The sequence below is a fragment of the Corvus kubaryi genome, unplaced genomic scaffold, assembly GCF_017639235.1.
Source record: "Corvus kubaryi isolate FWS band 111438036 unplaced genomic scaffold, C.kubaryi_AGA036_p1.0 37396, whole genome shotgun sequence".
NCBI lineage: Eukaryota > Metazoa > Chordata > Aves > Passeriformes > Corvidae > Corvus > Corvus kubaryi.
Genome location: NW_024581135.1, coordinates 20314337 through 20329650, shown reverse-complemented (window position 1 = coordinate 20329650; position 15314 = coordinate 20314337). Strand labels below are relative to the sequence as shown.

At 37.6% G+C, this 15314-nt stretch overlaps 1 protein-coding gene and 1 long non-coding RNA gene across 7 annotated transcripts in view; one reads left to right on the top strand and one right to left on the bottom strand.

Annotated features, from left to right (window-relative positions):
• Window positions 1-2148, bottom strand: part of DYNC1I2 (dynein cytoplasmic 1 intermediate chain 2) — a 28931-nt gene extending 26783 nt beyond the window's left edge. For 2 of the 6 annotated variants that reach the window (XM_042040637.1, XM_042040641.1), the window contains exons 1-2: window positions 1771-1872; window positions 48-165 (exon numbers count right to left, since the gene is read on the bottom strand). In XM_042040637.1, the coding sequence (XP_041896571.1) occupies window positions 48-155 (108 nt within the window). In that variant the 5' untranslated portion in view covers window positions 156-165; window positions 1771-1872. Of the gene's footprint in view, window positions 1-47; window positions 166-1514; window positions 1717-1770; window positions 1873-1936 lie in introns of those variants that run through there. The other 4 variants (XM_042040640.1, XM_042040639.1, XM_042040636.1 and 1 more) reach the window with 3 other exon arrangements.
• An 86-nt stretch (window positions 2149-2234) lies between these two features.
• LOC121670441 lies at window positions 2235-14822 on the top strand. The gene is made up of 3 exons (XR_006018143.1): window positions 2235-3152; window positions 8986-9043; window positions 13169-14822. It is a non-coding gene; the product is annotated as an uncharacterized LOC121670441 (long non-coding RNA).
• The last annotated feature ends 492 nt before the right edge of the window (window positions 14823-15314 follow it).

The window sequence follows — 15314 nt, the reverse complement described above, 5'->3', positions numbered from 1 at the left end:
AAGTTACATATGCAAAGTCAATTTTCAAAGTGAAAATTATTTCTTACTTCTTTTTTCTTTCTTTCTTCCTCCTTTCTCTTCTTCTCCTCTCTGATTTGAGCTAATCGCTGCTTCTTGCGCTCCAACTCCGCCTTCAGTTCACTTTTGTCAGACATGGCTGAAACACTGATCAACAGCAATCATGTCACTGCTTGGCTTTTGTTTGGTTTTTTGTTTTGTTGTTGTTGGGTTTTTTTAAAGACAGCAGCTTTTCTTTCCAGAAGGTATCCTCAAAGAAATTACACTAGCTTACCAAAAACAGCTTACCAGAAGCCTGAGAAGTCAACAATAATTGAAAAAAACCACATTCCTATTTCTGTTTTTCTTTCACCTAACACATTTTCAATACTTAAGTAATTGATTTAAAACAAACAGACAGAACTATGACATGGTGATGGCATCCACTTCCAAGGTAGGTCTGATGCTCTTTGAAGGAACTACTGTGAAAGAAACCTTCGGCACTGAAGATGTGAGTATTTGATTTTGCCACAGGATTTCTGCAGCTACAAAGACTGTGAGACTGAAAACAGCAAGGAAAGCAGCAATGCAATATTTCTTTCACTTTTCACTTCAACAGCTAAATATTGGCATGCTACAACTTAACAGTATGTGAGCTATGTATCCTTCTACAAACCCATATAGGACTCAAAATAAAGATTTATTAAAACATTTAGTAGGATCACTATAAATTACAAGGCAATGTAAGTACAAGTGTAGTGGTCAAAGAAAACTGTAAAATACATGCATTATAATTTTTTTCCCGCAAAACTACTACACTGCTAATAAACTGGTGGATCGTTTAGAGACAAAAATGATACAAAAAGTTTTTTTATATAACTAACTCAAATACAAACAAGACAGTCAACAACAAAAGGTGGAAACCCTGTAACTTTAGAACTTCACAAAAAATTAGAACACAGGTATGAAAAACTCTGTGAATGGGCTAGGTGAAGATTTCACTTTTACCGTTTTTAAGGAAAGTCAAGTCAGCAAAGAAAATGCACAAGTGCTCCTACAACAAATGAGGGAACTATAAATGCTTTTACACTAAGCTTGACAATGAGGATACAAGATGAAGCGTTAGTAATATGACTATGTGCTAATGCAAAATTAAGAATACTTTCAAGTGTTTGCACAGCACAGCTAAGCACAGAAAGGGATGCAAAATGTTGCAAGCCTCATACGTCTAATCCCATATCTTAGTAATACGTATATAGGAGTAAATGTATGTATTCCTTCATGTCATCTTTAAACATTAAAGTGCTAATAAATAAACAACCTTTTATATAAATAAATACGGTCGGTATTTTCAAATGGCATTCCCGTGTCCCTTTAGAAGAACACTAGGAAAACGGGTTGTCACACCATGGATTGCCGCCCGTCCAGAGCCGGCCCGGGGAAGCGAAGCAGCACAAACCGAGCGAACTCGAGGAGAGCGGGGTCCCGCCCCGCCTGGAGCTGACCGCGCTACCAACCTGGTGCCATCAGAACCAAAGTCCCCACCCAAATCCTACAAGGGCCGTCCCGGGGAGAGCGCCCGGCAGCCCTGACAGGGTCGCACCACGCCCCGCGGCCCGGGAGAAAGCAGCACTCCCCACTAAGTGCGCCCCGGCGCGGGCCACCCCTGGCCCCACCCTGCTGCCGCGGCCTCGCTGCATAGGGCGAGGCCGAAGGAAGGCGCGTTCCCACCGGGCCGCAGCAGCGCCAGGCACGGCCCGGCTCCCTGCGCACCTGTACGCGGCTCCTGCCCGCGGTTCCTGCCCTGCGCCCGCCGCCCTCAGCCCCGCGCCCCTTCCGCCGCCGCACAAAGGCGCCGACAGCTGGCAGGCGGCTCCCTACGGCAGACAACGAGGGTCAAACCAGCTCCCAAGGCGTTGCGGGATGCGCAGATATTTACGGGAACTGCGGAAGGGCACGGAGATCTGCGCAGTAAAGCACCCAATTCCCCACTCGTCCGCACCGTCAGGGCCGGAGATCGGAAAGGAATTAACACGGGGAAAGAGCGCAAAGCGACGCGGGGATGGGGCGCTTCCCGAGGCCCGGTGCCACACCCCTCCCGCGGGGCGCTGGCTGGGGAAGCCGCTTGCAGAACAACGACGACCAGTATGCAGCGCGCGCCGCTGTGTCGGTCTCGTCGCAGGCGCTCCCCGGGCGTGAGTGCGGAGCGCCCGCGCGTTGCATGATGGGAACTGTAGTCTTCCGGTGTGGGAACCCACCGGCAGTTCGGGCTCAGCGCCCGCGAGGTCCGGGCAACGAGCGCCACCGCCTGCCGTGGAGTGTGCGCGCGCATGCGCGCCGTGCCCTGCTTCGGTGGTGGTGGGGGCGCGGGGCGACCTCGCCTCACGGAGGCCTCGGCAGCGGTCCCGGGCAGGGCAGAGCGGGCTGAGGCGGGATCCATGGGCGGGACAGCGCTTTCGCCTCTGCTTTGGCTTCCGGGCGGTGAGGGAGGATTCGCGTTAGCCCCCTCCCGCAGCCGAGCGTGAAAACGAGTCGTTTCGGTGCGGACACTGAAGGAACTGTATGGTTTTAACCGCGGGGCCCTCGTGCGGCCCGTAGCCATAATCCCTCCAGTGACCTGGGAATAAGGAGTATAAAAGCCTGATTCGATGTGAGCGTCAGGCGAGTGACAAAGTGGCCGCTGGAAATTGCGCTCTGTGCGTGTCAGCCGGTGGCGTTGGACTGCCCTGGCCACACGGCGTTCCCATCATGAGATTTGTCCAGGAGTGGTTACACAGCTCATTTTGATACAGTTCCAAACCGGTAGCAAGTGACTTTGCTGTTCCCCACTCGTCCTAAAGTAATAAGTACATTGTCACTTGTATCCTGTGGAAACCTGTATCAAAATCCTTTACCTGTTTTGGTAACTGCTGGGCTAGTGCTACTGACTACTATCTCAGGTCCCCCAGCCTGGTGGTCTGCCAGAACTGTGCTTACCAAAGCAGAATTACGTGGAAGATTGCTGTAGTTCAAGCGGAGTATATGTTCACAACACCCTATGAAATGAAGCTTTTTGGAGGTAGTAACTATCAAATCCAGAGCAGGTTAAATTTTCTACTATTACAGAATTGGAATAATTTATTTGCAATGACTGGATCTACAAATAGTTATGCCTGGTGAGTGTATTTTTGAAACTTGTCCTGACAAGCAGTGGAAAAAGGCTGTATTTGCAGTCCGGCTTTGTTGCAATCTTTTGTTAGGTATCATAAACTGAGCAGGTTGGTTGGTACTTCGTTGGGATAGCTGCTAGGAAAACTTCAATTGCTCCAGGAATCAGTGTTGATTATTTACTTTGCTGTAGTCTTCCATGTGAGTCAGGGTTCGTACTATACCTTAAAAAAACCTGTCTGTTGTCTAGATGACTTCTGACCATTTAATAACCTCCATACATTTTGTAAGAGTTTCTCCCCTCTTTCCTGCGAGATGGACATGGACATTTTTTTTCTGTTGTGTCCAAATAAGGTGATGGTGAATGACGGGTCCTTTCTGAGATGAGAACCCTTTTGCAGTCTGGTAACCTTTGGCACAAAACATACACTAGTGAATGGTGCAGCACTTGAGAGTGATTCCCTGCCAAGAACTATAGAAAATAGGTTTACCAGCTGAAAATTTCCAAGTTCTTCCTCAGTGTAGTCTGCATACGGTACTCTCGAATTTTTTCTATTGTGTGGTTAAGACAGGAAGTAATGAGAGCTTCTTAAGGTATACTGTAGGGCACAAAAACCTGCACTAGTTCTAGTGGTTTTATGACGGAGTATGAGAACTACCAAAGAGATCAGCTCAAAGGAACTATTTTCAGATGTGTTGTACACTAGGCTATATTCTGCCCTCAGTGTGTGCACCTGTTTCCCATTGACCTTTATGGAAGTCTGTGTACTCATCAAAAGAGGAGAATACATTTGAATATTGGTTAAGATCATAATGGATTCCTTTTGTATGGATTATGTTAGCATTACTAGCCAAAAATATCATAGGGTAAATAAGGAGACAGAAAGTGTGCACTTTTTTCCTGCTGCAACTGTTAGCTCTAACAGTTAAATTTTAATGTTTTCACATTGTTATGAGATTAGTAGAGTCACTGAATCACAGCATCAGTCAGATCTATTTCATAAAGACTGGTGCCATGGAGTCATTTTACTGAAAACAGAAATGGATAGAATTTGTTTCTTTTCTGGTTCCTTAATAAGAAACTTGCTGATATGATGGAAGAAGCTCTGAAAAATTACATGCATTCAGAGCGCAGTTAAACTATAAAGCAAACACATAAGCATCAATTTTTCATATAAAAATTTTCTCCGTATACCTCCTACTTCTTAGCTTAAATCTTTACTTTTAACATGAGTTGCAAGGCAGTAGATAGTTGAAAATGCATTTATTACTAGCAGAAGCCAAGCTCTGTATTTACACCATATTTACGAAACACTTGAGCAGAAAGGAGATGGCAAAGTGAATCACCTGTAGCAATAACTGTTACAGTAACAGTGATGTTTAAACTTTACATAATTTGGAATGTTTGTAAGGGGTAGTTCGGTGCATCTTGCAATACCTTTTATGCAAGCAAACTTATATTTTGAAAGTCTGGTTGTCTGTCAGTGAAGACTGTTGCAACTAAACTGTATTTGAATTTGATTCAGATTTTTGTTCCATTTCAAAAATGTTAAAATCAATCAATGAGAACCTGCAAAATTACTGTGCATTGCTATGAAAAAAAATAACAGAAAAAGTTTTAAATTCAAACCATGTAAATAAACATGATTTGAATAGCTAAACTCATGTACTTGTTAATTTAAGACTAGTTTAATGCTTTATACTCCAAACAAACAATATCTCCTCTTACTTATTTATGGATAGGTTTTCTAGGCAAACACATTATATGGTGTTAACCTGTTTGTTGATTGTTTTTTAAAACAGGATTAATTTTTTTCTTTCTGCTTTGCTTGAACTAAATTTGGCCACATTAATATCCCATTTGACAAGTGTTTATGTTTTCTTGTGAAATAGTTTGACCTATGCAAGTAGTTTATTTTTAAAAATAACACATTTTGAACAAAAGTAATCTGTTTAGGTTTGAATGGTACATTCATGGTACATAATTCAATGCCCTCGACTACATTAGTGCATATGTGTTGAAACAGAAAAAGAGACAAAACTGCAAAAGGCCTTGTAAATGGAATATATGTATGTGTGTGTGTGTGAATTTGTATAGACCTAAGTAAGTGTACATGTTTGCCATGACGCATGGTTTTGAGAATCAAGAAATCCAAACTTTTCTTCAATAAATGCTTTTAACCATAGGTGTCATCACCACAGGTCTTGATGGCTGTTAGTGTTCACCTTTCCATTGAGTCAAATCTGTCATTTCTGTCAAAAAAAGTTTTACGAGGTATGAGCCTACTTGTCTTAGAGACAACAGTTTGTGGTTTTGTTTAGTTAGATTTGCTACTGGAATCTCTTCTATCTGGGTATTTTTAGCCAGAGATTAGATAGAAAGCAGATTGGACTAGATCTCTGATATCCTTCCCAAGTCTGTTCCTAGAGTGCTTTGACCAACAGATGTAAATCTTCTCATGGAACACCTTGTTGAATAGCAATCTGGACTCTTAGACAGCTCTAGTATTTTATAATTGAAGTTTGACACTCTGCAAAAAATAATTTCAAAAAAATTCAATCCTTCTTCCAGGAAAAACTCATAAAATTTAAATTTAATTTCATTAGAATATTAACTATAGTTTTATAGTTGGGACTTGCATTTATTTTACAGTAAATAGAACATGTTCAGATATTCTTCTGGAACAAATCTACACATACAATTTGGTAGTTTTTGCTCTGCATTACATATACAAAGCACAGTCTAATCTGTTAAATTTAATTTTTTTACAGCAATATTGCAAGAAATAAACGGCATTATTTTTGTTAGTATTGTGTATGCTGTTAATGCTTGCAAGCTCCAACACATTCACAGATCTGTTTGTAGGAGCAAAATGTATTTACAGTTGGTTTTAAAGTCAGTGGAAGTATGTTATATTTAAGGAATACTGTCATTAATCAGGAAAATTATTTTTAATTTCATATAGTTATATAGAATTGTATCTTTTCTTGCTATTCATTCTAGTAAAGATGGTTGCAATTCAGGAATGAGGTAAAACATCCATTCTATATGCTTAATTCATTGTATGTGTCCACAGACAATTACTGCTCAGCTGTTGTGATATATTTATGTCAACAATTAAGAGTCCAAGAGGAAGTAAAAAATGCGGATCAATGCGATTTTATAGTTTTCTGGTTTTCATTTTTATATTTAGTAATAAATCTTGCATTTTGTAGCATTTTTTTCTCTGAGAGAAAAAAGCTTGTGGCTAGTACATAAAACAATTCATCTTAAAAGGACTGTTTCTTCACCCCTTGTCCTTGCTCTGAATTGTGGGGTCAAGTGACTTAAGTCATATCTTTTTCACCTTGTTGTCATCGGAGGAAAAGTGGTGTTTTGCCCTGGGTAGTTTGTGTCTCTGGTTACTAGGTTACAAACATATCTTTATTTTTTCTTAGTCTCAGTTGCTTAATGTGTCAAATTAACCATCCTGATTTCAACAGCAATATTCCTTACTGCTAAAGCTATGTGATTTGATATTTGAAAGGAAGCCTTTTGAATGGAAGGCACCATATATAATTTGGAGTGTTATTAAAATCATAGCTGCGTGAAATAGTTCATAACTTCCTTCCCAGAAAGGAAATCAACATCTGAATCATACCAAATTGTGATTTCTGGGCTCTTCTTCCTGCCACATTTCAGAAGCTGACAGAGTTACCCTTCTGACATAGGTATAAAGTAAAGGTGGCAAATTCTATGCAGAGTTTTACAGGAGTTAACCCAAAATCAGTCACAGATATTCAATTGCTGGTTAAAAATTGCCCTTCCATCTCTTAGTCCATCTCTGATTGATTCAGAAGAATATACAAGTTTTCTTAAATATCAAACAGTATGTAGAAGTAAGCATTTTAAACGACTGCAAACTAAATTTGTGAAGTTAAAACATGACCTCCATAGAGTGGAAATTTTTATGGGCCATTGTTTGAACTCCTGATATGTACTAAAGCAAATTTCATATTTATTTCCATTGGGAAAGCAAATTACTTTTCATAGAAAAGGATCAAAAGCATCAGAGTGGATATGGTATGTTAATAATAGGAGGTAGGACAGTGAGGGTAGAAGAACTGATGGGACACTTATGGTTCAAAGAATTCAGCACTTTTCATTTATGCTGGAAAAAATGTAAATTATGTCACCCTCGCCTCCTAGTGCAAAGTTATCAGACAGACAATCACTAAGTGACATTAAAATGGCTGGAATGTTATTTACTTCTATTTATTTCTTTTGGAAATCTTGCAATATCTTACTGCAAATGAAACAAAAATCCACAAAAATGAAATAAAGATTTGTCTGTAGTTACAATGCTGGATTACTGTTCTATCTCAAAGCTAATTGAAATCCAAGATGTTTGTATCAAAGCTGTAATGAGACACTGACAAATACCTTTCTGCCCCAGTGGAAATGTAATCTTTCTATTGAACATTTTGTCCTGGTAAATTCCATCTGCACTAGGCACAGGCATTTTGCATTTGAATCAAGAAGGTCACTCCTTTGGATCAGATGATATAGTGTACACTCCGCTTGCCTTTAGATGAAATTGATCCTTTACTTCATTGAACATAAGACTGTGCATTTTTTACACCTAGTTATCTTATTGTTTCATCTAAATGAATTTGGGATGCTAACACTACCACCCCTTTTTGATCTTTGCACGTATCAGTGAGACAATTCTCTGAAAAGCCTTATTCCTTAGACAGGAATACTTTGAAAATATTCAGTTGCGTTTCTTTGCTAAATAAACCAGAATAAAATCACAGTGTTTCATTTATTGATAGAATTGACTATTTCATAACATTTTCCTCACTTTTGCAGCAGTAAAACAATAGTTCTATGTATAATTACTCAAGTTTGAGTAATCTTAGTATCGAGTAACTGAACTACGTATTCAACATTGTGGTTGTTTTACTCATAAATAATGCCATTGACTTCAGTGAAGAGAGGCACCATAAAACTGAATGGCAGTTGCACTGTGTTCACTCTTCAGTGTTAAAACTTTCATTACCTTTGGAAATGTGACCTTTTTTAATATAAAAGAAATGGTACTGAGTGTAGGTACAAAAGTGTGTAGATTATTTGTACAAAAACAAAGGGAAGAAATCTCTAGCTATGGAAGGAATAATGTAAAATGCATAAATAGCAGCTAGGTCTCTGCAGATATGAACCTGTTCTTATTTAAATCAATGGAAATGTCACTGCTGACTGCAGTAAAGGCTGCATCAAGACCTCAGCTCTTTCTGAAAATCAATTAGATGCGTTTCATGCCTTTGAAAATCTTTCTCTAAATTACAGATGGAAACCAATCAATTAGGTCTTAGAGTTCATTTTATTAAAATAAATCCCACAATATTTTGTAAAATGAAAGGAAATGCTTAAATTTACTGGCTTTTTATTTATCCAGAAAGATTAAGTAGTATCTCTGATTGTCAAACCACCTTGTTTTATTTGCTAGAACATGTAGAACTCAGCAGAATGCTAATGTGACTCTGTGTATTTTGAATTGTTTCTGCACTGTGAAGAACAGTGCTGGTACTAGGAAGTTGAGCAATGAGAAATTGCTCAGGGCTTTGACTAAAATTCATTTTAAACAGACTTTTTGTGTGATACTGTAGCAATTGAAAATTCTGATTCAGTATCTGCTAAGAAAATGTTGGAAATGCTTTTAGAATTTTCTTAACCAACTAAAGTTCAGTAATAGTAGATACCAAAAATATAATTATTAAGGAAGATTAAGCAGTATTTAGTATAAGAAGACTGTGGCTTGTTCTGATTTGCATTTATTTTGAATCTTTAATTGTTCACAGGAGCTCCAGTGATGGCTGAACAGTGCATGACACAAGGTGGCAGGTGGTACAGCATAAGGTTTGCATAAAGCTAACTTTTCTACCATCTTCCTCTGCTGTCTTTCAGATGCAATAACCTGTTTCCTTAACTGCATTATTGTTATATGTATATGTATCTATATGACCATGAGGTCATAAAATGTTGTGTGCTTCACTGTGCTCTATTTACCTGGAGAACAGCATATTCTTTTGAATCTTAGCTAGTTAGACTGCTTTTATAGATTCAAAATTACAACATTAACATCTGTTTTGTGTTTTGTAAGTTGTAACTTAGCTGTATTTTACTTGAGATATTAGACAATATATTTATTATTATAATTATTACATAAACTAAAACTATGTAATGTAGGTAATATATCAATACATGCATGTAGTATGTGTGTTAACTTATGCGTAGTTCTTATAGTAAGGGTATTGAGGTTATTATTAATTTTATTTAATAAATCCAGGTAGCGAGTCAAGTCAAAAGATGCTCCAAATACCTTATAGCTGTTATAAAACCAGAGAGAAGATATTCAAAACAAAAAAAAAAATTGAAAGTGGTGTTTGAGGTGCTATTATATCTTATGTACTTATAATTAGGAGGGAAAAATTAAAAAAAAAAAAGAATGAAAATAAGGTGTTACTGTGTTTGGTAAGTATTTAGTAAAACCAACTGTATCTGTATATACTTGAAAGTCTGATCCCCACAAACTGCTGAGTGGTTCTCTTCAAACTAAAAATGGAAAAAATGTGACTTGTTAGCCTGACAACAAGCATGATAAGCATTGGCCTAGAGATAATGGCTTTGAAAATTTCATTTAACCTAATGAGAAGAAGGTCATAAAAGAAAATTGCCATTTCAACCAAATAAGTGTAATAATATCAGCTAATGCAGAAACACATTCTGGGAAGAAAGAATAAGCATTGCAAAGCCTGGTATGGCCAGTATGGAATACAGAAATGTATGCAAGTGAGTAAGCATCAAATGAAGGATTATCCCTACTTGTGGAGAATCCATTCCAGCAAGAAATTGAACCATGGGCTGCTGCATCTGAAATTTGTAGGACTCCCTAGAGAGCTAAAAGGGACTCTGCAGGTTCTGTCATCAGTATGCCAAAGATCTGCACTGTACTGTAGTGCACAAAGGTAAGTGTTCCCCAGATTTCCATTTTTAAGGGACTTCTTTCAGAATACAAATCAAACCTTGGTGTTCTGAGTTTTTAAAGGCACAGCAAGGTTCTGTTTGCTGTTGTTTTGCATGTGAATGCAAGAAAGTTCTCATTAAGGTTCTAAAATTGGAGCAAAAATGTTGTTACCTTCTAAAATAGCTTGAAAGGTAAATAGAATGCTACCAGATGTGCAGGCTAACCACAGAAAAAGAGAAAGGATAAGCATTTAAAGAGAAATATTTTATTCATATTTAGCTTGAAGTGGAAAGAGACTGTGCCAAGCAAATAACACAAAGACAACCAGATGTGCAGAACTAGGTGACAGGAGACTGGAGAAGTGTGCAGGATGAAACTTCTGAGGCTGCTGAATAAAGATGTTAGGTATGAATTAGAACTGGTTTTCTACTGACGGATCTGCCAAAATGATGATGCTAGAATATACTGATGCAGGAACATCCTACATATATTGCATATATCTCAAACAACTTCCAGAACACTGTGCTAGACCACACGACTGTCTTTTACTTGGATGCCTGTTTTGCTTGGAAAAGGATTACATTATGAGACTCTGTCTCCGACCTCGAGAGGTAATGCGATCTGTAGAATCAATACTACAAAAGACTTCACAATTTTACTGGATTTTTTAAACTTTGTGTTTTGTATTTTTCCTGCCATGCATTCAGATGGAGGGCTTACTACAGTGTGTTAGACTTCTCATATCGTAAGGAAACCCGTGATACAATTTTTTTTTTTTATTTTAGAAACACAGTGACTCTGTTCTCTCTTAAAGAAACACTGTTCGCTGATTCATTCTGCAAGCTTTCTTAACTCGATTTTGATTTGATCCTGTGTACAGCTGCATAAAGACAGTGGATTAGGGTTTATCATACACAAAACTATTCTGAAGAATCAAGAGATTTTAGCAAAATATGCCAGCAACCAGAACTGTGCAGCCAAGTCCAGTTAAGAAATGGTTAAATACCTTTTGCTACCCTTGAATAAAAAATACTGTTGTAAAACTGACAACGACAGCTAAGAAACATAAGCATATATTGAAGTCAATGAAAACTAATTGGATGAGCTCTCTGACATCAAATCCAGTGTGGTTTGGTTGTATATCTGGAAAGGAAGCTTCATGTTTATGAAAACTAGATTTCAAGGGACATTGTAACAAATTGAAGCACAGCTCTGCCAGTGCTTCTTGACCCAGCGAAACATAAGAGATTTTTAATTTTGTTTATTCTGTAATGAATGGCTGCAGGTATGTAATAACACTAATAAACAGCATTGACTTGTGGAATGTTAAGCACACTTTGTAGGTAAGATTTTTCATTATTTCAAGCAAAGAAGAAGTATTCATAATTTTATCTTTTGGTGGATTTACAAATACTTCTACTGCAGAAATGTAGGCTTTCCTCTTAGACCTTCAGTGATAGAGCTCAGCTGAAGTCAATACTTTGGATGTTTTCTGCTGTCCTCTCTTCTCATTATGTTTGTATTACTGACATAAATAGGGGCTCTAGTAAGGAACAAGGAATTTGCTGTACAATGAACTATACAAATAAAAAAGAAAAAAAAGATTGTTCTTCGCTGGCACATCCTATAATCCAAGTATAAAATAGGTTGGACAGAGGTAGACAGCTTAGTCTCAAGCTTAGTATTTAAAAAATCCAAGATGGTATTGGCTGGTATGATAGACAGTGAATTCAGTGTATCAGTGAAGCACTGTCAGGTTTTGGTAAGCATGCATCATAGAACAAGACAGTTTTAAGGGAACAGCTCTGGAGAGCTGGCAAGACTGGATCCTAATAGCTTAGACAGCTAAGAAGACTTCTGTTTTTCTGCATGAAATCCAGTTTGCACATATATTTTTTTCCAGATTTTATAGAAAAGCACTATGTTTGTAGCTAGTTTTCACTGATAGGGTGTATGTATAGTTGCATACACTGTTGCCTTTTCTTTGGCACTTTCTCCTTTCCTCTCAGAAGGTCTCTTCTGGTTATATTGCTGTTAATCATGGCCAGTTGGTTGCTTTTAAAAAATCTTATTGGACAGGTTTCTGTGTTGGGTCAAAATAGGATATGATGTTTTGTCTTTCTAATCAATCTGATGAACCATGTTCATAATGTCACCTCCCTGACTTGTGGTACAAGTGTGGAAAAGAATTGAGGTAAAGAAGTGCTGTTAGCTGCTGGTAGTTTTGTCCCACTCCTGTGCTTAACCGTACAAATGAATGAAATGACCAAAAGAACTTCTGGAAAGAAGGTGACCTGTTACTCTGTTGGGATAGTCAGTTTTATTCCAAATCTTTACAAAACTAGAAATACTTTATTCTTCAGATGAAATGATGGAAATTTATCTGAGCACATATATTCCAAAGAAGTCCTAAAGCCACCTTTATCATGTATTGGGGAGTTTTATATTGTATTCTGTAGGAATAAATGTGAACTTGCTCTGTCTCTGCATTGAGCCTGCTGACCCTGTTGGAACACAATGAACATAGTAACAGTTTGAGCTAGCAGTGACAAGCCCAAGGTTGGGCTATTAAAGTTGATTATAGCTCCGTGTAAGGGTGTAAAGTGATGCTCTATCTAGTCAAGTTTGTGGGGTAGGTTCTTTCATTTTGGGTGGAAGGATGAACAGTCTACCTGCTTGATATGCAGACTCCACATTTAGCTTCATAGAAAAGATAACGAGTCATAATTATGAATATCTATACAGAAGGAAAACATCTAGTAGTAGAGGATCCTTTAGTTACTAGATAAAAGCATAAAATCCAATGATCAAAAGTCGAAGGTAGAGAAATTTAATATATTAATTATGTACTTCAAAAAATTTATTAATTATAGTTTGGAACAGTGTATCTAGGGTAAGAGGAATATTCTATCTATTCTACCTAAATTCTTTAATTGTCATATTTTCTGTATGCTTATGCACAATTTCTGAACTGCTATGGGAGTTACTGACTGAGACCTACAACTTTTTATTTGTAGGAGATCAGAATAGTTCACAGAGGCTGGACTTTACACTCTCTGATCTTCCTGGTAAGACTTCTTGCCCTGAATTTCATCATTAGAAATCTCATTAGCCAACTGTAGGAAATAGAGAGGGGAGAAATAACAATAACTTCTTGTTCCCCACATGCTCTCCTCCCCATGTAAGAGAAATTAAAGTCAAATGCAACATAGCAGGAGATAGTAAAAAAATTAGAGGTTTTGAAACAAGGAAACTCTATGTCAACACTCCACTCTAAAAGCAGGGGAGCAAAATGTAAAACCCTAAACCAAGTCTCAATTTGCCATGATTTGCAAAGGAAATAAATTCTTCTCGAAGGTAGATAATGAGTACACCATAGCCCTCATGGTAATATTGGAGTTATGAATCAGGTTATTAGGTTTATCTTCAAATTAATTCTGTGTTCAGGGGAGTTGCAATAGAATGGTGGATTCACTGAGACTTTGGGTGCTCAAATAAACTTCTAAACTCCAGGAAGCTTGTCCATATACTCCAAATTTAAGGCTTTGCTAGAACTCCTATTCAAGTAACACTGATATTAGAGGTAATCTTTAGCAAATGAGAACATACTGAGCAATTATTATCAGTGGCCCTAAGATGACACTTTTTTTCAAGAAATGCCATTTGAGGATTTGCAGATGATAATTGAATATCTCAAATATTTTCTAGCAGCAAAACCAGCACTGCAAGAGGCATGACTTAATTTAAAGGATCAGTTATTCTTAATAATTGAATTTCATGAGATAATCATAAATGTATAATCAACAAAATGCAAAACCATAAAATCTGTCATTGTAGTTAGAAAATCTGATTTAAATGTCAGAATAAATGTTGCTTGTGTAACTGATCAAATGAAAAGGGAATAAAATTAAGTCTTACCCTTTTTTCTGTTAGATACATCTAGTTCAGGAACTCCAGAATATTTACCTCAATAATATTTTGCTATCTTCCAGTTATTGAATTTAAACTTTTATACCAAGTAGATAATATTTATATTTTGTTCAATTATGGTATTTAATTTTATTTATTAGGTATCTAGTATTAGAAAAAATACTAAAATAAATTAAATCACCTGTTAATAATTACATTTGAAAACCTACACCCTCTCAGTGCCAAAGTCCCATTAATTGCCTTCTGCCTTCAGGATTTATTGTGTGCTTACTGTGGAGTCTTGCCTGGCTTGTGAAGTTCCCTACATTTTGATGCAAACTTTTTGCAGTATCTCAAAAAATTGCATTTTCCATCAGCACTGTAGGTTAACAGAAGTCAGTTGTTGGCCAACTGGCTGTAAATTATTTCAAGTTGCACAAGTCTGCCTTATAAGCAAAAATCTTTACCTATTTAAATGTTCAGAGAATGTAATTAAAAACTGAAGAATGTGCAAAAGACTATACAGACAATGAATTGCTAAAATAATTGTAATGATGCACAGTTCTACAGTCACCCTTTTCTCTCTGCTGAAGGACCCTGTGTAGAAGGCAAATCTCTGCCTGACAGATTCTGATAAGAGTTTTTGATAATTACACTTACGTCACAAGGTGCACTATGTCAGTTCTGCATAAAAACAGTACATTGCTTCCATTATAGTTGGACATTTGCATTAAACCACAAATAGTTTCCTTGCTTATCTTTGTTCCTGGCTTGAGACCAGTAGTTTTCTTGCCTTTTATTAGTTGCAGCATAATCTAAAATAGAGGATGAATAAAATAATTGACCAAGAATATAGCTTCCGATATTATTGTCTATGTGCCCCACTCTGTCTTTCCCTTTTCTGTCTCTCCCTAGGGGAAAGCAGTTTTCTTCCTTATGCTAAATCCAGTTCCTATCCACAGCAATCATGTAAATCTTGGCATCAGTCTCACAGCAGAATAGAAAGTCAAATCAGCAGGAAGCTTCCACATGAGAGCAACAGGCAGCTCCAGGAGAAAATAAAAAAACCTACAAGAAAAAAAATCTTTTCAAACTCTTCCATTTATTTTCTTTCAAAAATAAGAGTTCTACTCATTAGAAACCCTCAGGTTTTCTTGTATTTTTGAAGATAATATGCCTTCAAAGAATAACAATTCATTATTCAGCCAGCCTTTCAATGCCTTTTCTTTCAAAGCTTCTTTCTGAATAAACAAA